The 25,590-nt window shown below is 36.4% G+C and overlaps 1 protein-coding gene across 1 annotated transcript in view; it reads right to left on the bottom strand.

Moving 5' to 3' along the window:
- Positions 1-24,937, bottom strand: part of LOC132543905 (bifunctional heparan sulfate N-deacetylase/N-sulfotransferase-like) — a 28,900-nt gene extending 3,963 nt beyond the window's left edge. Inside the window, exons 1-11 of the mRNA XM_060207456.1 lie at positions 23,877-24,937; positions 15,558-15,684; positions 9,383-9,495; positions 6,727-6,912; positions 5,378-5,506; positions 4,849-5,031; positions 4,078-4,174; positions 2,344-2,467; positions 1,427-1,601; positions 862-1,032; positions 51-160 (exon numbers count right to left, since the gene is read on the bottom strand). Coding sequence (XP_060063439.1) covers positions 51-160; positions 862-1,032; positions 1,427-1,601; positions 2,344-2,467; positions 4,078-4,174; positions 4,849-5,031; positions 5,378-5,506; positions 6,727-6,912; positions 9,383-9,495; positions 15,558-15,684; positions 23,877-24,908 — 2,447 coding nt within the window. The 5' untranslated portion in view covers positions 24,909-24,937. The remainder of the gene's footprint in view (positions 1-50; positions 161-861; positions 1,033-1,426; positions 1,602-2,343; positions 2,468-4,077; positions 4,175-4,848; positions 5,032-5,377; positions 5,507-6,726; positions 6,913-9,382; positions 9,496-15,557; positions 15,685-23,876) is intronic.
- Between the last annotated feature and the right edge of the window lie 653 nt (positions 24,938-25,590).

The raw sequence follows: 25,590 nt of genomic DNA, 5'->3' as shown, positions 1-25,590 counted from the left end.
TCTTTCAAATCTTTCCTAGGCTTAGACAGGAAATGAAAGCCATCACTTACCTGATGAGCTGACTGTAGTTATAATGAGGCTCAATGTGTAGAAATCTTTGGACATTGTGCATTACAGCAACAGGGTGACTCTTGAGCCATTCACCATCAATAATGAATAACTACAAAATAGGTATTGTTTATGTTAATTGTCATTGACAATTCCTATACCTTTAATCAAAATAAAGACAGCCCAGCTATGGGCATCATATCTCATAGAGATTAATTAACAGGATGTTTAGAAATAATATTCAATATGAAGGATGGGGCAGAAATGTTGATTAAAGTTTTATTGATAAATGTAATGATATATTCAGTAATTCTTAACAGTTTTGGAAATATCTCCTTGAAATGCTGAAATCAGTTAATTTGTTACCACAGTAACCAAAATAGTATACAAACCGTAAATTCCTCTATAGCAGAAGACACTACTAGACCACTGTTTTGTATGTGTAGGAAGTTTTGTATGTGTAGGATGTTTTGTGTGTATAGGAAGATTTTTTGGGTTTTGGAGATAGGCTCTGGAAGCAACACTCACTGCTGCCCCCACTTCATTAACATTACAAATGTCTTCCTTTTCTTTTCTGCTCTGTGGTTTAACAACAACAAACTTACTGCTTGTGACCTTAAATGACATGTCATTTATACAAGAAAGTTTAGTTGTAATATTTAAGATACCTACTGGCCACATATGAACTTTTACGAGGGAAGATTATGAAACAAACATACTATATATCTAGCATTCACATAAATATCTCAACACATTAGAAATTAGCCACTTTATATAAACAAAGAGACTTTCAGAATTTTACGTTGGACTCACTTGACGAGCTGGAAAATAGTCCAACCATCTGGACAGGTGTTGGACATAGATGCCAGGGGCAAGACAGCGGTTTTTGAGATCTCTGAGTTTGCGAGGGGCAGAATCATCTGCTTTGACTACTTCAAGGAAAGTGTAATTTAACGCTGTGGGATCATTATGGGCACGTATATGCTGCAATGTCAAGCAAGTTTTCAATTAGAACAATAAAAGGTGTTACATATTTTCAACAAAGTTCAGATTGTCATCTAGATACCTGTTTCTTAAAAATGATATATCATCAATTTATACATTCTGTCATTTTTATTTTCAAACAAGAACAGCTTTAATCAGTGAAGTACTCATTTTATCAAAAAGAAATATTACGAATGATAAAAATGGTGACGATGATTACACTGGTACTCCAAATCTGCTGAATATCTAAAATTTGGTCATTTAGATGAAACAAAGATTTAGTTCTTCAAGTGGAATGTTTACATGACATATTCTCCTACTAACCAGTTATCTTGTATAACATATTCAGTCTATGTAATGTACTGATGTCGATCAATCCCAACAAGTTTCTTACCTGATACCAGGAGTATGCCCGTTTAGCTGGATGGATTAATATACATATAAGTTTTGCTTTAGGTATCAGCCCATGAGCCCTCATTGGCACAAGTTCATTGTCAAAATATGTAGCACTTTTTTCAAAGAGGAAATCTGAGGTGGCATTTGGTGGGATAGGGAAAAACTCCATATACCTGGAGAAAAAGTAAAATTCAGACAAAACAAATCTTAACATCAATTCATAAAAGAGTTAAATGTTTGTAATAGTATATAGCAAGTTATTTTTACAGAAATGGCATTTTCAATATTTCAACAAAAACATGATCACAAACTAAGACACATGTAACTAAATATTGATAATGTAACAAAACTGACAAAAAGACAAATTGGTATCATCACTTGACAGCTGTGTCTAACTATCCCAGGAGATTAAGAAAATTTGAACTGTTTGAAGGAATTAATGCTTCTGCATATGGTACAGAACACTTGCAAATTTAAGCATTTATCATTATTGTTATAATGAATACTACTGGGATTTGACTGATAAATTAGCTATCACAAACTAAACACTTTATATCAGAAACAACATTGAATTGGCTATCTTCTTACATTCTGATCGCAAAATTTCAATTTGTTGAAAATTTTGTTGTCACATTTTAACTGAAAATCACCTGTGAAAATAACCAGCTTTATGGTATTTACAGAAATTACATGTTTTAAACTTCTTGACATGGTCTTCTTCACTATCAGTCTCCAATGAAGCTTTTTCTATTTTTAATTCCTTACATCATAATCACATTAAAACTACATTAATTCAAATATTCTTCATGCCCTTGAACAAAAAAAATGCCGAAATATTTTTTCCTGATGACATTGTGGATTAAACCTTTTTTTCCAAACAAAACTGATCCAGAAAGACAGACATGTAACACTCACCAGTCAATTCCTTTGTAATAGTTGTTGCCATTAAAAAACTGCACCTCCTCAAAGGTATCAGGACTGTTATAGTTACTAAGGATGGCTGGGTGGAGAGACAGGAATGTATACAGTGCCGTCGTGCCTGTGTACAAAACCAACACACAATAATAGCAAACTCAAATTAGAGAGGAAAATCTATTGAGTTGAAATTTCCGTTTCTAGATATTTCATCCATGTAACATTATCATAATTCCCGCTAAACTCTCATGATTCAATCATCAAATCCTAATGATGTCATATACCAAATCAAAGTAAAGAATATGAGATTACAGATGAATTTGTTCTGGACTGAAAATAAGCTGACAATGATCACAGAAAATATGGTGACAATGTTCACAGAAAACACAATGGCCATGATCACAGAAAATATGATGAATATGATCACAGAAAATATGATGACTATGATCACAGAAAATATGATGGCCTTTATCACAGAAAATATGATGACCATGATCACGGAAAACATGATGGCCATGTTCACAGAAAACATGATGGCCATGTTCACAGAAAACACAATGGCCATGATCACAGAAAACATGATGACCATGTTCACAGAAAACACAATGGCCATGATCACAGAAAACATGATGACCATGTTCACAGAAAACACAATGGCCATGATCACACAATGGCCAAAACATGATGACCATGATCACAGGAAAACATGATGGCCATGTTCACAGAAAACATGATGGCCATGTTCACAGAAAACACGATGTTCACAGAAAACACGATGGCCATGATCACAGAAAACATGATGACCATGATCACGGAAAACATGATGGCCATGATCACGGAAAACATGATGGCCATGTTCACAGAAAACACAATGGCCATGATCACAGAAAACACAATGGCCATGATCACAGAAAACACGATGACCATGATCACAGAAAACATGATGGCCATGTTCACAGAAAACACGATGGCCATGATCACAGAAAACACAATGGCCATGATCACAGAAAACATGATGACCATGTTCACAGAAAACATGATGGCCATGATCACGGAAAATATGATGGCCATGTTCACAGAAAACACAATGGCCATGATCACAGAAAACATGATGACCATGTTCACAGAAAACACAATGGCCATGATCACAGAAAACATGATGACCATGTTCACAGAAAACACAATGGCCATGATCACGGAAAACATGATGACCATGATCACGGAAAACATGATGGCCATGTTCACAGAAAACACGATGGCCATGATCACGGAAAACATGATGGCCATGTTCACAGAAAACACGATGGCCATGATCACAGAAAACACGATGGCCATGATCACAGAAAACATGATGACCATCATCACGGAAAACATGATGGCCATAATCACGGAAAACATGATGGCCATGTTCACAGAAAACACGATGGCCATGATCACGGAAAACATGATGGCCATGTTCTCAGAAAATACGATGACTATGATCACAGAAAACATGATGAATATGATCACAGAAAATACGATGACTATGATCACAGAAAAAATGATGACCATGATCACGGAAAACATGATGGCCATGATCACGGAAAATATGATGGCCATGATTACGGAAAATATGATGACCATGATCACGGAAAATATGATGACCATGATCCGTCATTTTTTAAATCTAATACATTAAATGTCTTTTGGTTACAACAGAACACGACCATTTTAAGTTAAAATCCCATAACAAACCTGTCTTTTGTGGCCCAATGACAAGGAATTTTGGGAGTCTGTCACAGCTTTTGTTGGTGGACCATATAGCCAGGTGCCGCTTGTATAAGCAAGGATTCTGAAAATCATCCATCACATTATAAGTTATATCACAGTGTTATTGTTTGTAGTTATAGCACAGTTTATAGTTTGCAGTTATAGCACAGTGTTATTGTCTGTAGTTATAGCACAGTGTTATTGTTTGTAGTTATAGCACAGTGTTATTGTCTGTAGTTATAGCACAGTGTTATAGTTTGTAGTTATAGCACAGTGTTATTGTTTGTAGTTATAGCACAGTGTTATTGTCTGTAGTTATAGCACAGTGTTATTGTTTGTAGTGTTATTGTTTGTAGTTATAGCACAGTGTTATTGTTTGTAGTTATAGCACAGTGTTATTGTTTGTAGTTATAGCACTGTGCTGACAATATGGAATATTGTTTTTGTTACTTTGCTGTCTAGGGTATACTTTGTTGTTGCTTAATTCTTACTTTTCTTTTTAAATATTCAACTAACATCCAGGAACTAAAATTGGATGTAGCATTCATGTAATGCAAGTATATCTGCCTGAGTAGTCACATTAAAGCCATTATACAGGGGACAACACTGCCAACAGAGGGATTGCTATGGTCTTCCTATCACTTTATTGTTGAGAAAAGTTACAAGCAGTAACACAAGAAAATTAAAAATACTTCTTGGTGCCTAATACTTAATAAACATCATTTTCATATAAAATATGCTAAGATTGAAACAAACCTGCCAAAGCGGATCTCTCTCCTCTGGGTACATCTCAAAATACTTAATGCCCAGCTCTAACGGGGGAACCTGTTTTAGCTGCAAATTGGTCCAGCACTGCACAAACTTGATCACACTCTCAAACGTGTACAGTGCCAGCCTGTCATTGGCATAGTTTCCAAGGTGAGTCATATAGATATTAATCTGAGAATAGAACCAAACAATGGCAATGGAAAATGTTGAAAATACAACCAAAATCCTGAGGAAGGATAGTGTAAAATGCTGTATTTGTAATTGAAATATTTCACATATTTTTTTCTATTCAATCAGTCTGGCATTTTACTTTGTGTAATGTCTAGAAGACAAAAAATTGCTTTTGTTTCTGTTGCAAATACTGGAATGAACACCTGATACTATTAGAAGGGTTTAAGGACAGGGCATCAATGTAATGTTGTTTTATGTATAGCCAGCAGGTTTTTAGGGTAAACAGTGTTGAATATTGATATCTCAGTACACTGGTCTAAAACTTAACATCTAAAAAGGCACTTACAGGATTAAACAGGAATGTCTGGAAGAGTTCTCCCCCTTGTATACTGTTGTCCAGGTGTTGCCTCCCACCTGGATACTTGTCCAAGAATATTGTATGTGTGAACAGCCCACATGTTTGTCGAGGTAAAACCTGTAGGGAAGACATTCTTGAAGTGAATAAACTAACAGTGAAATTTTAAGCTGCTATCAGATATTTTTTATTTCACTGGAATTTTGTTAATCACCAGCAACAACAAGAGTATCAGTGAAACTGCTAAATGCTCCCTGAAAACAACTTAATTGCACAAAACCTTTTAACAAAGCAACATAATTTTTTTATTAAGGGGTTACAGGCCCTGAATTTGGCATACTACATTCTTTTAATATGACCAATGTATACATCAAGTTTCATTATCCTAGTTTTAATGCAAACAAAGCTATGCTTATGACACAAAAGTTTAACAAAGGGCACTGAATCTGTAATTAACGGGTTGCAGGCCCTAACATTGATACACTGCACATTGTCTTTGTATGATCGATGTATACACTAAGTTACACAATCCTATCTTAAATGCAAGCAAAGTTGTGCTCTGGACATGATAATTTATAAAAGAGCAGTAACTCTGTAATTGAGGGGTCAAGGGCTCTGAATTTGGTACATTGCACATTGACTTAGTATTATTGATGTATACACTAAGCTTCATGATATTTGCTTAAATATGGACAAAGTTATGCTCTGAACAAGAATCTTTTAACAAAGGGCAATAACTCTGTAATTAAGTGGTTACAGGCCCTTGCATGGTAAAATGCACAATGATTTCGTATGATAAATGGATACATCAGGTTTCATTATTCTAGTGTAAATGCAAGCAATTTGAAATTGTGCTCAAGACAAAAAATTTCAACAAAGGGCAACAACTCTGTAATTAAGGGGTTGCAAGTCTTAAATTTGGTACGCTGCACACCCCCTATGTATGACCAATGTGTGCTTTACTGGGCAAAGTTATGCTTCGGACATGAGAGCACGGGCACGAGACAACAGACCCAAGAGGCAAACTGAAAGATGGACAAACAGGCGGCGACTACAAGATCCCCTGTAAATTTTCAGAGAGCATGAATAACTCATGTAAAATTGTAATTATGACACGCTATACATGCCATGCCTAGTATTCTACACAGTATAAACTATATATTAAACAAATAAGCAGTTTTCAATAACAAGTCTAGCCAAAGATTTCAACACCATTCAGTCTACATGTCACATTTTTGTATATGTGTAAAGGTTAATAACTGTAAAACTTCTATTATCTGTGTAAAGGATGGCAAACCAAAAATGGCACGAATGTCCCAAAGAAAAGGCTGTATACTGACCATAATGCCTTTGTGTATAAAACCTCTGCGTCTCCAGGCGGGGTAGAGTCGCGGATACTCCTCAGTACTAGTAACACGTATGTCCCATACATTTTTCCAGGATTGATACAGGGGTTCATGGACAGGATACACCCCTGAGTGATGTGGTGCCACAGCATACTGCTGGTAGATAGGGATGTCATGATCCTGTAACAAATAAAGTGTAACTGAATGAGAATATCCTACAAAACTCAATCCCAAAATATTAAGGAGAAAATAAGTAATGTTAGGTTTGGAATATTTTACCTTCAAACAATCAGGTATGGTTTAACTTTATGAATTTCAGTATTGGATGATCTTTTACACAATACTGTAAAGAGATACAGCAGCATCCTAGTTACAAATCACCATACATCAAGCCTGGGACTACCAAATACTGTACAGGGATACTCTAGTACCCCAGTTACAAATCACCATACATCAATCCTGGGACTACCAAATACTGTACAGGGATACAGCAGTACTCTAAATACAAATCTCCATACATCAAGCCTGGGACTACCAAATACTGTACAGGGATACAGCAGTACTCTAAATACAAATCTCCATACATCAAGCCTGGGACTACCAAATACTGTACAGGGATACTCTAGTACCCCAGTTACAAATCTCCATACATCAAGCCTGGGACTACCAAATACTGTACAGGGATACAGCAGTACTCTAAATACAAATCTCCATACATCAAGCCTGGGACTACCAAATACTGTACAGGGATACAGCAGTACTCTAAATACAAATCTCCATACATCAAGCCTGGGACTTCCAAATACTGTACAGGGATACAGCAGTACTCTAAATACAAATCTCCATACATCAAGCCTGGGACTACCAAATACTGTACAGGGATACTCTAGTACCCCAGTTACAAATCTCCATACATCAAGCCTGGGACTACCAAATACTGTACAGGGATACTCTAGTACCCCAGTTACAAATCACCATACATCAATCCTGGGACTACCAAATACTGTACAGGGATACTCTAGTACCCCAGTTACAAATCACCATACATCAAGCCTGGGACTACCAAATACTGTACAGGGATACAGCAGTACTCTAAATATAAATCTCCATACATCAAGCCTGGGACTACCAAATACTGTACAGGGATACTCTAGTACCCCAGTTACAAATCACCATACATCAAGCCTGGGACTACCAAATACTGTACAGGGATACTCTAGTACCCTAGTTACAAATCTCCATACATCAAGCCTGGGACTACCAAATACTGTACAGGGATACTCTAGTACCCCAGTTACAAATCTCCATACATCAAGCCTGGGACTACCAAATACTGTACAGGGATACTCTAGTACCCCAGTTACAAATCTCCATACATCAAGCCTGGGACTACCAAATACTGTACAGGGATACAGCAGTACTCTAAATACAAATCACCATACATCAATCCTGGGACTACCAAATACTGTACAAGGATACTCTAGTACCCCAGTTACAAATCACCATACATCAATCCTGGGACTACCAAATACTGTACAGGGATACTCTAGTACCCCAGTTACAAATCACCATACATCAATCCTGGGACTACCAAATACTGTACAGGGATACTCTAGTACCCCAGTTACAAATCACCATACATCAAGCCTGGGACTACCAAATACTGTACAGGGATACTCTAGTACCCCAGTTACAAATCACCATACATCAATCCTGGGACTACCAAATACTGTACAGTGGTACTCTAGTACCCCAGTTACAAATCTCCATACATCAAGCCTGGGACTACCAAATACTGTACAGGGATACTCTAGTACCCCAGTTACAAATCACCATACATCAATCCTGGGACTACCAAATACTGTACAGTGGTACTCTAGTACCCCAGTTACAAATCACCATACATCAATCCTGGGACTACCAAATACTGTACAGTGGTACTCTAGTACCCCAGTTACAAATCTCCATACATCAAGCCTGGGACTACCGAATACTGTACAGGGATACAGCAGTACTCTAAATACAAATCACCATACATCAAGCCTGGGACTACCAAATACTGTACAGGGATACTCTAGTACCCCAGTTACAAATCACCATATATCAAGCCTGGGACTATCAAATACTGTACAGGGATACTCCAAAACCCCAGTTACAAATCACCATTAGACCACAGACCATCAAGCAGAGGACAATATGCCTAATTTTTTTATATAGATAAATGGTAACAGTTAACAAACTCACAACATTTATAATATCTTGTAATCTTATAATATCTTATTGTATAAAGTTAATTGATTTGACATTTTCAACAATATTTTTTTCATTAAATTTTTACTGTATTTTCCTTAAATAAAAACATTGGATTGTTTTAATCCCTCAAGACAACCCCATGCTGTAACTGAATTTGTCAATGATTTAATCGTCAGTGACAGTTTTAACCTTGAACAATTGAAGAATAATATTACACCAAGGAATTGTTATCCAGTTCACTACATGTCAAATTACTTAATGGCTATTTCCTGGGGACCAGACATTCCAACTCACACCACTGATTGAATTTGGAAGCTTGCAGAGTACTTAATTAAAACAGATTACAGATTATCATATGTCAGATTATCCTGAAGATTCCTGTATTAATGATACAAACCTTTGCAAACTGGTAATTCAGGAGCATAGATCGCTCAAGATGGTCCTGTGTGAATTTGTGTGCCTGCTCGTGTCTCCACATGTGACCAAACCACCAAAACTTGTTTCTGTGTTCTGAAAAATCAAGGCCACAGGACCATTACATTATAGCCACATGACTATTTGATTTCTTACTGGGTAAAGCATCATCACATTGTATTACTCTGTACCTTCTGACACTCAGGCAAATTAAGACAGGGGTGGCATTCATGAACAACCAACATTACATCTTCCTAAAGAAATACATGAGGTGGAAGTCAAAATACAATCATACACTGGTCTTAATTTAAAGTTATTTGATTAAACTTGTTATAAAATTAAAATCATAACACAAGTTTACATTCCTAAGTCTTTGAATTCTTTATCTGACCAATCCTCTGGCTACCTTTACATACTTTCACAGACAATCGCGAAAACACCACTTTATTAGACTAACTTAAAATCTAAATTAGTGATCATCTTCCACTACTTCACAATACGTCACTTACAGAAGTGGCATAACAATGCATATCCCTCCATGAAGTTATGGTGTTACAGAGGAGAGGCAACCTTCAGCTGATCTTATGCTCCACTAGGTCATATTACATGTGTGATACCAAATACTGATGTAATACTTGTTCTTACATAAATAACAAGGTAGTCACATACATTGTAATTTTGAATTGACACTTGTGGCTACAAAGACAGCTGATTTTATGCATATAAATTCCATGTTACATCGTACATTAACATTGGGGTATTTTAAGATTCCCCCACCCCCTTTCTAACAGAAATAACAATACTTTTCTATGACTGAAACAGAATCCCTTATACCTTTATCTAAACATCTGAAGTTATTTCTGAAATACAAACTTGTTACACAGATGGCAAGCTTTGTGCGTAAGCCTACAGGGGTATCAGTTGGAACTATGGCAGTACAACAGTTAAAACCTCTATGAAATATTCATACCTGTTGCTCCCTTGAACATAACTTTGGGTTTTAAAGAGAATAAAAAGATTATAGTGAATTTTAACTCTTCTGTGTCAAATACAGCATTCATGAAATATTCACAACTGTTTCTCCCAGCTACATACTTTATAAGAGAAATAAGGAATTACTGAAAACACTCGTGTGTCAGTTTAGTTTATTGTACATTAAACACTTATCAGGGTGGATAAATCACCAAAATGTAAGAAATATGTTCAACTGTAGCCAGGCAATCTCAGATCTTTGTTAAGAAACATTAGAGCCAATCTCTTGAATCTAATGATGTGTCTATTGAATCAGGAACTTGTCAAAAAAATCAGGTTCTTTCTAAAACCAAACTGATACACACAGAAATTACATGTTCAGTTTTCTCTAAATCAGCCTTTAATTTATTATGTAGTGAAAATTAAACCACAACAACACAGAGTCCACATCACAGGGATAACAAAAAAACACTATATTACTACAACACTGAGTCCCCATCACTTTGTCACAAGGGCAACAAAACCCTCTATTACTACAACACTGAGTCCCCATCACTCTGTCACAAGGCAACCAAACATTCTATTACTACAACACTGAGTCCCCATCACTCTGTCACAAGGGCAACCAAACACTCTATTATTACAACACTGAGTCCCCATCACTCTGTCACAAGGGCAACCAAACACTCTATTACTACAACACTGAGTCCCCATCACTCTGTCACAAGGGCAACCAAACACTATTACTACAACACTGAGTCCCCATCACTCTGTCACAAGGCAACCAAACATTCTATTACTACAACACTGAGTCCCCATCACTCTGTCACAAGGGCAACCAAACACTCTGTTACTACAACACTGAGTCCCCATCACTCTGTCACAAGGGCAACCAAACACTCTGTTACTACAACACTGAGTCCCCATCACTCTGTCACAAGGGCAACCAAACACTCTATTACTACAACACTGAGTCCCCATCACTCTGTCACAAGGGCAACCAAACACTCTATTACTACAACACTGAGTCCCCATCACTCTGTCACAAGGGCAACCAAACACTCTATTACTACAACACTGAGTCCCCATCACTCTGCCACAAGGGCAACCAAACACTCTATTACTACAACACTGAGTCCCCATCACTCTGTCACAAGGGCAACCAAACACTCTATTACTACAACACTGAGTCCCCATCACTCTGTCACAAGGGCAACCAAACACTCTATTACTACAACACTGAGTCCCCATCACTCTGTCACAAGGGCAACCAAACACTCTATTACTACAACACAGAGCCCATCACTCTGTCACAAGGGCAACCAAACATTCTATTACTACAACACTGAGTCCCCATCACTCTGTCACAAGGGCAACCAAACACTCTATTACTACAACACTGAGTCCCCATCACTCTGTCACAAGGGCAACCAAACACTCTATTACTACAACACTGAGTCCCAATCACTCTGTCACAAGGGCAACCAAACCCTCTATTTCTACAACACTGAGTTCTCTTCCCTGTACAAGCATTACTACAGATTTGACAAGAGACCTTCTCATTTGTTGATCTCTATATTCGCAAAGATGCAATAGATATTTTTATCTTTTCAGTTATAGTACACACAAGATTTCCCATATTGTGCGCCATACTTGTGTTCACTTCTGTATAATTATTATACAACATTTAGTTCCCTTACTCAATCAAAAATGGAACCTTCGTCTGTACATTTTCCAATTTTGGCACATTCTACAGCCTCTAGAGGTTCATTTAATCCCTTTCATGCATGGTACTCCAAGCATGTTGGATAATCTCCCTGCATCTTTCTGCCTACACATGTACAGAAGGAAATAAATGGGGAGGGGTGGAGGAATTGTATTGAATATTGACATCACATCACTTAATGTTTCAAGATCAAAAAGGTTGCAGCCTTCACTTATTGAAAATCCACTCTGTCATTCTAATTTGAACGAAGTACTGTAAACATACATAAATTAATGTTATCTTAATAAAGCACTTTGCATGCTGAAACTATTTAACTCAAATATAACTGTAATTGTGTTAACTGCCATTTCTTTATGCTGTTTATGTAGTAATTATTGTGGATACATAAATTTATCATTAAATGTTAATGCACTCAATTCTAATGTACCAAAAACTGATAATATCCTAAATTTTATAGTACCAAAAAAGATATTGCATTTATTTGATTGCACATTGTACTTTAACAGCATTCCAATATAGAAGTGGACAAACAGACAAGTGACAGAACCATGGTATACTAGCAATTCACCTGTCCTTTGGACCAAGTGAGCTGAAAAAAACACAAAGTAGGAAGGACACTTTAAGTTACAACTGTATTTGCTTTTACTTTAAAATAATTGTCACTTGTCACTGTGTAATGATGATATATACACAATGTCACAGTCCACCGTGTCCAATTCAACAACTCCAAGTGATCCATTCTTCTTTAATGTTCAATTCATATCAAATTATTTAAACAGTAAAAAGGATCAAGCATGAATATTTTCAGTATTGGCAACATGTATTGACATATGAAAGTGTCTATATTATACCTTTCAAGTAATGATATAGTGCTTAAACACGGTCCCCAGTTGATTTAAAAGTATACTGTATATATTTGAAATGTTGTTAGTGCTCAGTATATCAAAAGGTAACGATGGTGAGGCTCCCAACATCAGTTTAAGTATAAATTGGCTTTGTTGGGGCTTCCCATATCTGTAGAAGTATAATTTTGTAAATTTTTTTTGGGCTCCCTACATTAGTATGATGTGATGGTAGGGCTCCCTACAACAGTATGAAGTGATGGTGGGGCTCCCTACATCAGCATGAAGTGATGGCGGGGCTCCCTACATAAGTATGAAGTGATGGTGGGGCTCCCTACATCAGTATGAAGTGATGGTGGGGCTCCTTACATCAGTATGAAGTGATGGTGGGGCTCCTTACATCAGTATGAAGTGATGGTAGGGCTCCCTACATCAGTATGAAGTGATGGTGGGGCTCCCTAAATCAGAATGAAGTGATGGTGGGATTCCCTACATCAGTATGAAGTGATGGTGGGATTCCCTACATCAGTATGAAGTGATGGTAGGGCTCCCTTCATCAGAATGAAGTGATGGTGGGATTCCCTACATCAGTATGAAGTGATGGTGGGATTCCCTACATCAGTATGAAGTGATGGTAGGGCTCCCTTCATCAGAATGAAGTGATGGTGGGGCTCCCTACATCAGTATGAAGTGATGATGGGATTCCCTACATCAGTATGAAGTGATGGTGGGGCTCCCTACATCAGTATGAAGTGATGGTGGGGCTCCCTACATCAGCATGAAGTGATGGTGGGGCTCCCTCCATTAGTATGAAGTGAAGGGGGGCTCCCTAAATCACTAGTATAGATTCGTAATGATATTGGAGATCCCTACATCAGATGTATAGATTTGAAATGATGTTGGGGGTCCCTACATTAGTAGAAGTATAGAATTGTAATGATGTTGGGGGTCCCTACATCAGTAGAAGTATAGATTTGTAATAATTTAAGGGATCCCTATATAAGATGTATAGATTTGTAATGATGTTGGGGGTCCCTACATCAGTAGAAGTATAGAATTGTAATGATGTTGGGGATCCCTATATCAGATGTATAGATTTGTAATGATGTTGGGGGTCCCTACATCAGTAGAAGTATAGAATTGTAATGATGTTGGGGATCCCTATATCAGATGTATAGATTTGTAATAATGTTGGGGATCCCTATATCAGATGTATAGAATTGTAATGATGTTGGGGATCCCTATATCAGATGTATAGATTTGTAATGATGTTGGGGGTCCCTACATCAGTAGAAGTATAGAATTGTAATGATGTTGGGGATCCCTATATCAGATGTATAGATTTGTAATGATGTTGGGGGTCCCTACATCAGATGTATAGATTTGTAATGATGTTGGGGGTCCCTACATCAGTAGAAGTATACAGAGTAAGACTCCTATACTACACAGTTGTAGATATGTAATGGCATGGTGACTAAGACAAGCATTAATAACAGCAGGATATCTTCTACACATTTCTTTTCCTCGGTCAATTAACTACCTTTATTCAAACTCCAGATTTTGTACATTTAGTTAAATACCACATCAAAGGGCTCACTTTGGAGAATATACAACACAAAGCCATCTATAACCAACAGTTTTCTGATATCATAAGCAGCAAATTCGTAAAAACGTCCGCGCTGATAAATGTATTATCATTCTCTAAACAGGAACTGAACAGCTGTAGAGGAGCACAGAGACAGGATATAAATCCTCTCGAACTTTCCAATTTTTTAATAAATTTCCAATTTTTTTAATAAATCTTTCTATTTTCTTGACGTGGCACAAAACTAAAATTTAAACTTTCAAACCAAAAGAGTTTACAAATCCATACAGTATTTTCTACAAATTATGTTCATCAAAAACTTGCTACACTGTCATCAACAGCAAATAAGTGGACCTGGAGGCAATGCAAGTTTTCATATTATGCAACATCACTTAATTACACTTGCCTTTTTGGCAGATGAGCTATACAAAAAATAAAAAGAGACAATTGCTTGTGATAGGTGATGTGAAAAGGTATGAAATGTTAATGCTACTTCGACAAGGTTTTACTGTATAACACAATGACATCTATATTGTAAAAATTATACAACTAAACATTTTATTCCATCAAACAAACTCTACCCCATGTACAAAACATCAAGTAGCCTGGTGTGGTTTATGTCCTCAGTCAATATAAATATGAATTTTCTATGAGTACTCTTGTTTCCTTTGACATTAAGACTCCTACACAAATTAAATTTGATTTAAGTTGTTTCACGATCGTTACAAAAGAAATGAGACAATTCAGAACATTACTTTTCATCACTAAACGTGAATTATATCCCTAGAGTGCATAGAAGATGGTATCAATGTATCCAAATATTGGTACCATAATGAAATTTACCCTTCAATAAAACAACCAAAAAAACACTTCAAACTGTAAATTAATTCAGTAATATCCATCCAATTTCTATGAGGTAGGTCGAAGGTCAAAATGTAGGTCAAGGTAACCTACTTTTGATACACCTGGTAATTTATACAAAATTGTCACTCTCTGATATTTAACTCCAAATATTACATTATATCTCACCAACCTAATATCTTTCTGTCGCCTTCATTTTCCAGCGAGTTTCCATGTTGGTAGAACCATCCAGAGAAACCAAGGTTGAACTTGAATCCTTGAACTTGCTGCTTTAGCCTTTCTTGAGCTTGAACCATAGCCTGTCAAAATAAGATTGATCTTCTTAAATGCCCCATCAATTCACTGAGGTACATTATTATACAATTATTGTAGAGAGGTTCAGATCGCAGGGAAACAAGTGTGTAAACTGATAGGAGAGGGTATATCTATAGAGAAGGCATGGGAAAATGTTTAGGGAGGAACTGTGTTACATATAGGTGGGCACCAGAGATGAAGTGAGAGATAGAGAAGAGTAAAGATTTGATTTGTTACTGCGAGGTGGGCACCAAATATGAAGTGAGGGATGGGGAGGGCAATGATTTGTTACGGCGAGGTGGGCACCAGAGATGAAGTGAGGATGGGGAAGGCAATGATTTGTTACTGCGAGGTGGGCACCAGAGATGGAGTGAGAGATAGAGAAGAGTAAGGATTTGATTTGTTACTATGAGGTGGGCACCAAAGATGAAGTGAGGGATGGGGAGGGCAATGATTTGTTACGGCGAGGTGGGCACCAGAGATGAAGTCAGGGATGGGGAAGGCAATGATTTGTTACTGCGAGGTGGGCACCAGAGATGGAGTGAGAGATAGAGAAGAGTAAGGATTTGATTTGTTACTATGAGGTGGGCACCAAAGATGAAGTGAGGGATGGGGAGGGCAATAATTTGTTACGGCGAGGTGGGTACCAGAGATGAAGTCAGGGATGGGGAAGGCAATGATTTGTTACTGCGAGGTGGGCACCAGAGATGAAGTGAGGGATAGGGAGGGTAATGATTTGTTACTGCAAGGTGGGCACCAGAGATGGAGTGAGAGATAAAAGTAAGGATTTGATTTGTTACTATGAGGTGGGCACCAAAGATGAAGTGAGGGATGGGGAGGGCAATGATTTGTTACGGCGAGGTGGGCACCAGAGATGAAGTGAGGGATGGGGAGGGTAATGATTTGTTACTGCAAGGTGGGCACCAGAGATGACGTGAGGGATGGGGAGGGTAAGGATATGTTACTGAGAAGTGGGTACAAGAGATGAAGTGAGGGATGGGGAGGGTAAGGATATGTTACTGAAAGGAGGACACCAGAGATGGAGATACATTGGACGTGGATATGTTCACTGTAAGGTAGGGAGGGGAAATGTTTCTATTACTGAGAGATCAAAAGGGGAAATATGTTAATTGAGATCCTAATCAATATTTCAATTCACCAGAGTAACGCCATATTACTTGAGTATTTACACTAATAACCACTCAAACATATTTCATTTCATTGTAGGTTACACTGATAACTATTCAAGCATTCCTTTATGAGAGGGTATATGTTTCACTCATTCCTTTATGAAAGGGTATATGTATCACTCATTCCTTTATGAAAGGGTATATGTATCACTCATTCCTTTATGAAAGGGTATATGTATCACTCATTCCTTTATGAAAGGGTATATGTATCACTCATTCCTTTATGAAAGGGTATATGTATCACTCATTCCTTTATGAAAGGGTATATATATTACTCTAACTCTAAGGATTTTCAGAATTCATACATATTTCATCTATATTTCAAAGATATAGATTTCCATAGGTGTGTAATTACTAAATGTTTATCTCAGATTATTATCAATAATCATCTAGAGGTATACCAGGTACATATAAACTACCTATCTCCGGTATACCAGGTACATATAAACTACCTATCTCCGGTATACCAGGTACATATAAACTACCTATCTCCGGTATACCAGGTACATATAAACTACCTATCTCCGGTATACCAGGTACATATAAACTACCTATCTCCGGTATACCAGGTACATATAAACTACCTATCTCCACACAAGACTCGTCTGAGAGTTTTCTTTGAACAAAACACACACATTGCATAAAAAAATAAATTAATAACATGTTTTAAACTTACGTCCTACTGATTTTGACTCACATGAAATACAGTTTTTGATCTTAATTAAATAAGCTATTTGCTTTGCCATTTTTATTGACTGAAGTCGTTAAATGAAAATTAAGACTTTCAAAAGATTTGGAAATATCATCTATTTAGTATTAGTACAGTTTGTCTTGCATACAGAACATTCTACTTTTATATACCCACTTACACAGAATAGGAAACGCATCAGACCCAGCCCACACTTATATTTTATTGTTTTAGTTGATCACTGCTATTTATAAACTAAGTTACAACACTGCGCTATTTAAAGATCTTATGGTAATGAAGATGCTATTCAATGACCCAGATTCCATTCCACAACAATAACTTAATAACTCAACAATTAAGACTCCAGTGCTAATTGTAGTTTCAGGAGGAATGAAGTCACTCTGGTCATCCACTGTCGACAAACTAGACACACTAATTCCAAAATTCCATCAGTAACTAAACTTCAATACCCTGACAAAGAAAGACAAGATAACCAGGAAATCCCAATAGCCAGCCCTCTTTATCTAACTACCTTGATTACAGTCATCACGGCCTTCGGGGATTACATATAATTATCATCTTCAGCCAGACACATCCCTAAACTCCCCTAACAATAGCGAAAGGTGTTGTGTTTGCCATCAAGTTACCAAAGAGACATAGAAGAAACTTTTTTTACCCTATGGAATGAGAAGAGGTGTGGCCAATGTGTCCTTTCAAATGAGGGATGTTCCCTTGAACCTGTCTTAGACATATCAGCAGTTGATGTAGGTCCCAAATCTAATACAACTGATGTATAAATTGGTCTTTTACAAGTACACATGCCTGATGGCAATCATACATCAATGAACTACATGTCCAGAGTTTGTGTTGAACGACCGGGACATTCAAAATAACTCAAATTCATCTGGCCTAGATTAACCTACAATAACTAACATTAATCCTGCCTAGATTAATCTACAAAGTACACACTCACAAAATCCATGTGGAATTTTCAGTTCAGATTTCACAGAGATCTGAAAGCCATCAGCTACCAGTACTGAAGACAGCCAATGTACTTTATAGCAGGTACATCTGACAGCAAAACTTAATCAACACAATCAATATTGATTCTGGAGTTGCAGGAATTACAAGTTCAGTCAATTACTAACCATTACCAATCAGAAGCATCATGGGCTGATCATCGCCTGATCACCACCACTTCCCAAAAGTGTATACACATATGGAAAGGTGGTACGACATGCTTAATGCCAAAATACTTCACGCTAAATATGAAATGCTATATGTTTCATCCCAATTTGTTAAAAAGATTTCAAGATGTCCCAAAGTCATAAGAAACAACAGACCTAACGGCCTTGACGGTCACCTGAGATTAGCAATATTGAATATAAAGGTTAAAAGATAGTTATCAAGTTTCATAAAACAGTAATGGTGACACTGAATATAGACAGTGTCAATACATGCATACCATCAAAACTGTCATCCTAAACTTGTGAGTTATTTTCAGTGGGAAAAAACCAACATTATACTCAAAATACAATTTTGCTATGAAAATTACAGTGACGTCTAAATGAAACATTCCTCCCTAGAAAAAAATGTGAGTCTCATTTTGGTACCTTGAGATGCTTCCATTCATGAATAGCATTTGATTATACCATATCTGGGGGGAGGGGGGACTGTATAGTTTACAACTTAGGTTCATCTTAGGCCAGGGAAGGTTTCTGCAAAATTTCATTGAAATTGGATCATGTGTTTTTGAGAAAAAGTCGAAAGTGTTAAATTGTTTATAGATGCATGACACTGGATGAAGGGTATTAGAATATGTCACCATGAGGTGTAGGTGACCTAAAAATGTCTTCATGTCTTTTTGAAGGTAATGAATGTTTAGTTGACTTTTGTTATATCGACCACACATTAATGTTTAACCCCATTTGTTGATTGTGTTTGGGACATTCTATATAATTGAATACTTTCTTTTAATACACTATGCTAAATGCTTTATGCACAATGTGTTATGCTTTAAGCAAAACACATTATGCTAATTCAACAAAATGCTAATGTGTTATGGTGAATGCAAAAGGCTAAAGGCTCTAGCCATTTAAGATGTTGAATGCTCTAGAGTTGGCAGCTTTATGTTTCCTTTCCAGTTCAATTATAACATTGCACATTAAGCATTCTACAATAGGCATTTTACAATCAGCAATTCTCATTTAGCATTTAGCATGTTGTGTCAGCTGTCCCTTGGCAATGGTTATCTGTCGCATACCAAATACAAGCTATCTGATGTTGTAAATAGACAATATCTATAGAGACTGCTGATTTTACCTAATCTTAAGACATAATGGAATATTTTTATCCAGTAATCTTATCTCAGATAAGCCATCAGATATACCACTATACCCAAATTTGTGAGAACATTTTGAATTAACCTTATTTTACATAAGCAATCTAATTTGGCACATTACAAAAATCAGTGTAAACATATTTAAGACACTTAATTTTCTAAATCACACGATTAAAGTGTTCAGATAGTTTGTTATTTTTCAGAATGACTGCTGGCTATGACTTTTTCTCTGTTATATTGATAAAATCAGTGGGTATGTTTCAACAAAATAATTCGCTCCTATAGAGAGATTGTAACAATCCTTCACATGCATCTTGCATAAATATGATTATACAGAAATTTCCTTCAAAAGAGAAACTAAATACTACAAGAGCCAAAACAATATGTAACAAAGTTTATAAAGGTTTCTGTCATATTAATTATCACTTTTAATTTATTATAAATTGTCTAATATGTGTACATGTATCAAGGATGCCAGATCCTATTAGATCAGATTATGAATTTTGTCCACATCCCATTAAATACATAAACCATACGTAACTCTTAATAAGTTCATCAACATACATGTAATAATTCTATAATACTAAACAACAGTTACATTTTGGTGAAATTAGACCTCTAAGGTTTCTTTTCTTCGGAATATTTTAAGTTTTCTTCCAAGTGATATCAGCTTTCTCACTGCCGAAGCATTAAATACTTAAAATGTTATTAGAATCCTGCTTCAGGAAGACCTCTCACCCCGCTGGCTAATTTCCAGCCGACTGCATGCTGTTGCCAGACCAGGCTAGTTAGCCCCTTGGTGCAGCAGAATTGAGAGTTTGGTTAACCCCTAACTACCTAGTATATATATATATACACACACATGGAAAACTTTCATCCAGCTCAATGAAACACTAGTTCACAACAGCTTCAAATACACAATATCTCAGCACATTCTTGAAACAAATTAAGTTACACACACCCAAATAAACTATTTGTAAGGGTATGCCAGCAAACATCAGGAGATTTATACACAGAAACTTGATAAATTAATAGTTTATGACTATACAACATGGTTGGGATTACATTGCCCTGTCATACTAAAGACAGGAGCTAGATTTTGTAAGGAATGCAGTGGTTTTAATTAACAGCATGAATAAATATATTTGATCTTTTGTAGATATCTTTTACACAAGTGATAGCTTTCATGATTACCAGCTGATAAAAATCAGTTTGAACCTAACTATAACCTGCTTTCTGAAATACTGAGCCAGTTCTGAAAATTTGAACTATGTAATTAATTTCACATAACTGACAGTTTTATATTCCAAAAATGTGTGTTGAAAATAACAGTCAACCAGAAATCCATCTTTGCCTACATATTCCCTACAGCTTTAAAGCCTTGTCAGACAGACATAACTGCATGGACGGGCATGAAAGATTCCTAAACAGTTCTTAATGTTTACATCCTTTACATCAATCAGACAATGTGGTGATGATTATCATAATAAAGGCTCTATCCATAACAAACTAATGGATATGACTCCAACATTTGACCAAATTTCTGGTACCAAAAAAAAAAGAAGGAAAAACAATAAAAAGATTTCTGTGGGCGAGAAACTCCTCTCATCATCCAATGTGTTTACGTGTATATACAGAATGTACAATATTTGGCAGTGGTTGGTGATCACATATCTAAATGAAAAGTGAGATGCTTAGTAAATACAATGGGTCATAATTACATCATATATATAATTATGAATTATATATGGGAGGAGTAGGAACACTCAATTCATTGTGTGGCACATGCATCTATCATCTTAAGAGGTAATAAGACACAAAATTTGGCATAATGTAATTAAGTAATTGACAGACCACAATTCATCCTTCATGTTTCACATTATCCTTCCTACTTCCCTGTTAACTCTGTCAATTTCACGTTAGCTTCCCCCTTCCCCACAACATTTTTCCAGTTCTGCACATGATATCATATTCATACAACAAGCAGTTTCAAGTCTTTTCTCCTTTCCCTCCAGCATCAGTTTTTATTCTGATGCAAAGTTTCACAAAAGGTAAAATCTTATATGTCTTTTATATTTCTTTGCACAATATAAAGCCGGATGTGTTACTTACTTGGATTGACCAAGATTAACATGATGGTTGTCATAGATGAAGCAGAAGAAGCTTTCTCTTTTGGAACACCTGGTCTTATTCTCCTTGTACTTTTTCAGGAGTCTCCATGTATATCTGTCTTTTGTTTATATTTTGCCCTAATTTCATTGAATATGAGGTTGGGTTGAGATTCTCTTAAAAATATTTCCTTTGTTGTTCTGTAAATCTTAATTCAACTAGGTGGAATAAAATCCACAACATTTGAAATCTCTCAGCTTTAATAATCCTATAAAACAGTGAAGCTGCATTTATGCAGGCTGTAACAAACATACTGTATGTGCTGAATACTGGAAAATGTTTTCAAAATAACTATGTCACTGATCTAACTCTAAGGGACCGATATTTACATACTGTAAATACAATTGTATGTATAGACTAACAGATGTCAGTGAATCAAAGCAGAAATAAGGGTCATAATGTTTTATTTTTTATAACTATCTAAAGCACACCTCAGGAATCTACATATGAAATTTGATGGCAGCTGTTACACTGTACATATTAAAGCATTAGAAAGTAATAAAGCTAATTCACTATATATGCAAATTCTTAAAAAGTATGTATACATACATAAAAGGAAAGAAAAAGAAAACACTTAATTTTCTTTCTCGGGTCCGCTATGTTCAAAGAGAAAAATATATTCCTTGAAAACTAAAATACACATTTAACACAAAAATAAAGCTATTATATATGTTATCAGCAGTTTTATTACAGAGCCGTGAGCACTAATTATTCATGGAAAGCAATAGCTTTACCAATGTGTCGGGGAAGTCATTGGTGCTGTTTTCTTTGTCATGATCATGAGACTGCTGAAGATTTATCATCTCATAAGTGGCTCTTTTTTCAACAAATTTACGTAAAATTGTCAGTTGCTGTAAATAAATCCTGAGCTACCCTGCCCTTAGTTCACAGAGGAAACTGTGGTCTATGTATGTATGTCAATCTGTGTTACAATGTTTAAGTGATGTTATCATCTCTCCCATAAAATCAGGGAGGTATTAAATGGTATACTTATTATCATTTATCTAGCCACAATATAATCATATAAAATTACAAAGTAGCGTATTTTCACATGTTACACCACAGGCATTTGTAATTATTTTGCCCCTTGAGTGTTATCAAGTGCATCTTGAATTCCTCTGGATTTTTGTTTTGTTTTTAACTAAGTAAGGATCATGCTTACTCATGCTAAGTCAACACCTAAAAGCTCAAAGTTAAATGTAACATTTCAAATCTGTAAAATTTCACCATACTTCATCACACAGGCTTGATCACAGTAACACATGTACAAAATCTGTATCCCAGCACAAAAGAATTATGTTGGAATTTACCATGAAATGTCTGATTATGAGAATTAATCGACAAAAATTAATTAAAACTCATATGATTGAAATGTTTTTCTCTAAATATACCTATGTTATACTTTTGTATATTACACGTTTGCAATATTACCTATTGTGAAGTCAGGGTAAATTGTTAAAATGGTGTCTCATGCACGCACGCACGCACACACGCACGCACACACACATAGATTTCATTACAGTGTAGATCACTAAAAGTTTGACAAGGAAATGTCCATTTTCGACAATATTTGCCAGAATTATCAATCATGTGATACAAAGCGTCTTCGATCTGTTTCCATCTCATATATAATAAATGGATTTGTCACAAATTTTATTCTTAAGACTCATTTGAAAAATCAAATATGATATAAAAAAATCATTTAAGATCCTATCCATTTATTGAATAACTATAGTGCATTTAACTCAAATCAAGAATAAGTACTAATAATTAGGCATCTGTTTATGTGATGTTTGACTTGTCTCTTACCTCTACATCAACAGGTGTCATCCTTGTCCCGCTGATCCCCACAAAAATATCATCCACATCAATCTGGATGAACCGTTCCAATGGAAGACTGAGTTTGCCATGAGACAGATAGGAAAGTACATCCAGCAGGACAGGGATATGGAGCCAGAACTTGAGACCGTTACCAAAGAACACTCTCTGTATACCATCAAACGTGCCTCGATCCTGTAGCACACTAACCAGTGTCCGGTTGTCCACCTCGTATCCTGCATCCAGGAAGGGTGGGGGTGCAGCCTTAGCATACGCCAAAGGTTCATATGTGGAGTGATTGAAGTCAAAGACTGTCCAATCATCCTGCTGCAGAGTCCCTTCCCAAATTTCCCCAGGACGTGTTATCCTCCAAATATCACTAAATAGATTCAGAGTATAGTCTTTTAAAGCCAAATTGTACCTTAATAATAAAGGAAAACCAGGCACTTTTTCCCTATCTATTCCATATTCATCAACAGAATGAACAAAGATTACCATGCCAACTTTATAATCGCGACAATATTTGTCAATCAGCTGCCTATTCCAATTGTCCATATTGACATAGGCCTCTAAGTTTTCCAGAATGATCACACCAAATTTGCTTTTGTCAAAATGCGTCAATGTGGGCAGGTTCCTGCCTGTGTTTTCTATTTTATATTCAATCCTAGCTGCCTCTAACACAGTAATGATATGCTTTGCCAGACTGGTATATGGAGATTCCACAAGGACTAACACGCGTTTGGATGTATGTCTGCTTTCACGAGAACTATGGTTCTTAGGTTTGACTAATGATTTATGAAAATGATCAAATCGACATGAAATGGAAGGTTGAGGTGGATTCACTCTTCGGCGACCATTTCCAATGATCTTCAATTGATAAGATAAAATGATAACAACAACGATAACTATAAATACCCCTACTGACAACATTTTTCTTACTGAACGTGGCCATGGTCGTAAACTATATGATGGCCAGCGATGGAACATCATTTTCAATCGCTCAACGTTTCTTCGACACAACATCTTTGGTTGTGATGTTTGAACGAAACTTGATCTTTCACTCTTCATCCATAATCCATCACTCAAGAATTTGAAATATCCAAGAAGAAAGCTTCATAAGTTTTCTGTCAAAATAGCAAACACAGTTTTCTGTCTTTGGGTTCTTCACACTGCAATGGAAAATAGAAACACTCATGAAATTATGTATCAAAACTACATACTCCATGAAATTAAAGTGTCCATATGAAAAAGTGTTCTGTAAATGAATCATGGGTGCTAATCTCTGTATAATTGCACCAAAGAATCAAATATCAATGTTGTCTGCATCAAACAATATCTCTTTGTGTGTGCAAAATTGATACTCATTACAGTTGTAACAAAGTAGAAATTGAAGTAAAACCTATAAAAGGATCAATGAACAGCAGAGTAATACAATACACAGCTGGTGTCATGGACGAATGAATGTCCCATTCACTAACTTATCATGTGTATATTTTATCCAATTCCAAATTACACAGTCACCAGGTTATCCCACAGCTGACTAAGTTATATCTAGCCACCAGGTTATCCCACAGCTGGATAAGTCATATCTAGCCACCAGGTTATCCCACAGCTGGCTAAGTTATATCTAGCCACTGGGTTACCCCACAGCTGGCTAAGTCATATCTAGCCACCAGGTTATCCCACAGCTGGCTAAGTTATATCT

This window comes from Ylistrum balloti, unplaced genomic scaffold (assembly GCF_031769215.1).
Source record: "Ylistrum balloti isolate Yb309-2 unplaced genomic scaffold, AGI_CSIRO_Ybal_v1 Utg369772, whole genome shotgun sequence".
Taxonomy (NCBI): domain Eukaryota; kingdom Metazoa; phylum Mollusca; class Bivalvia; order Pectinida; family Pectinidae; genus Ylistrum; species Ylistrum balloti.
Note: the sequence above shows the minus strand (reverse complement) of the source record. Positions and strands in the feature narration are given on the sequence as shown.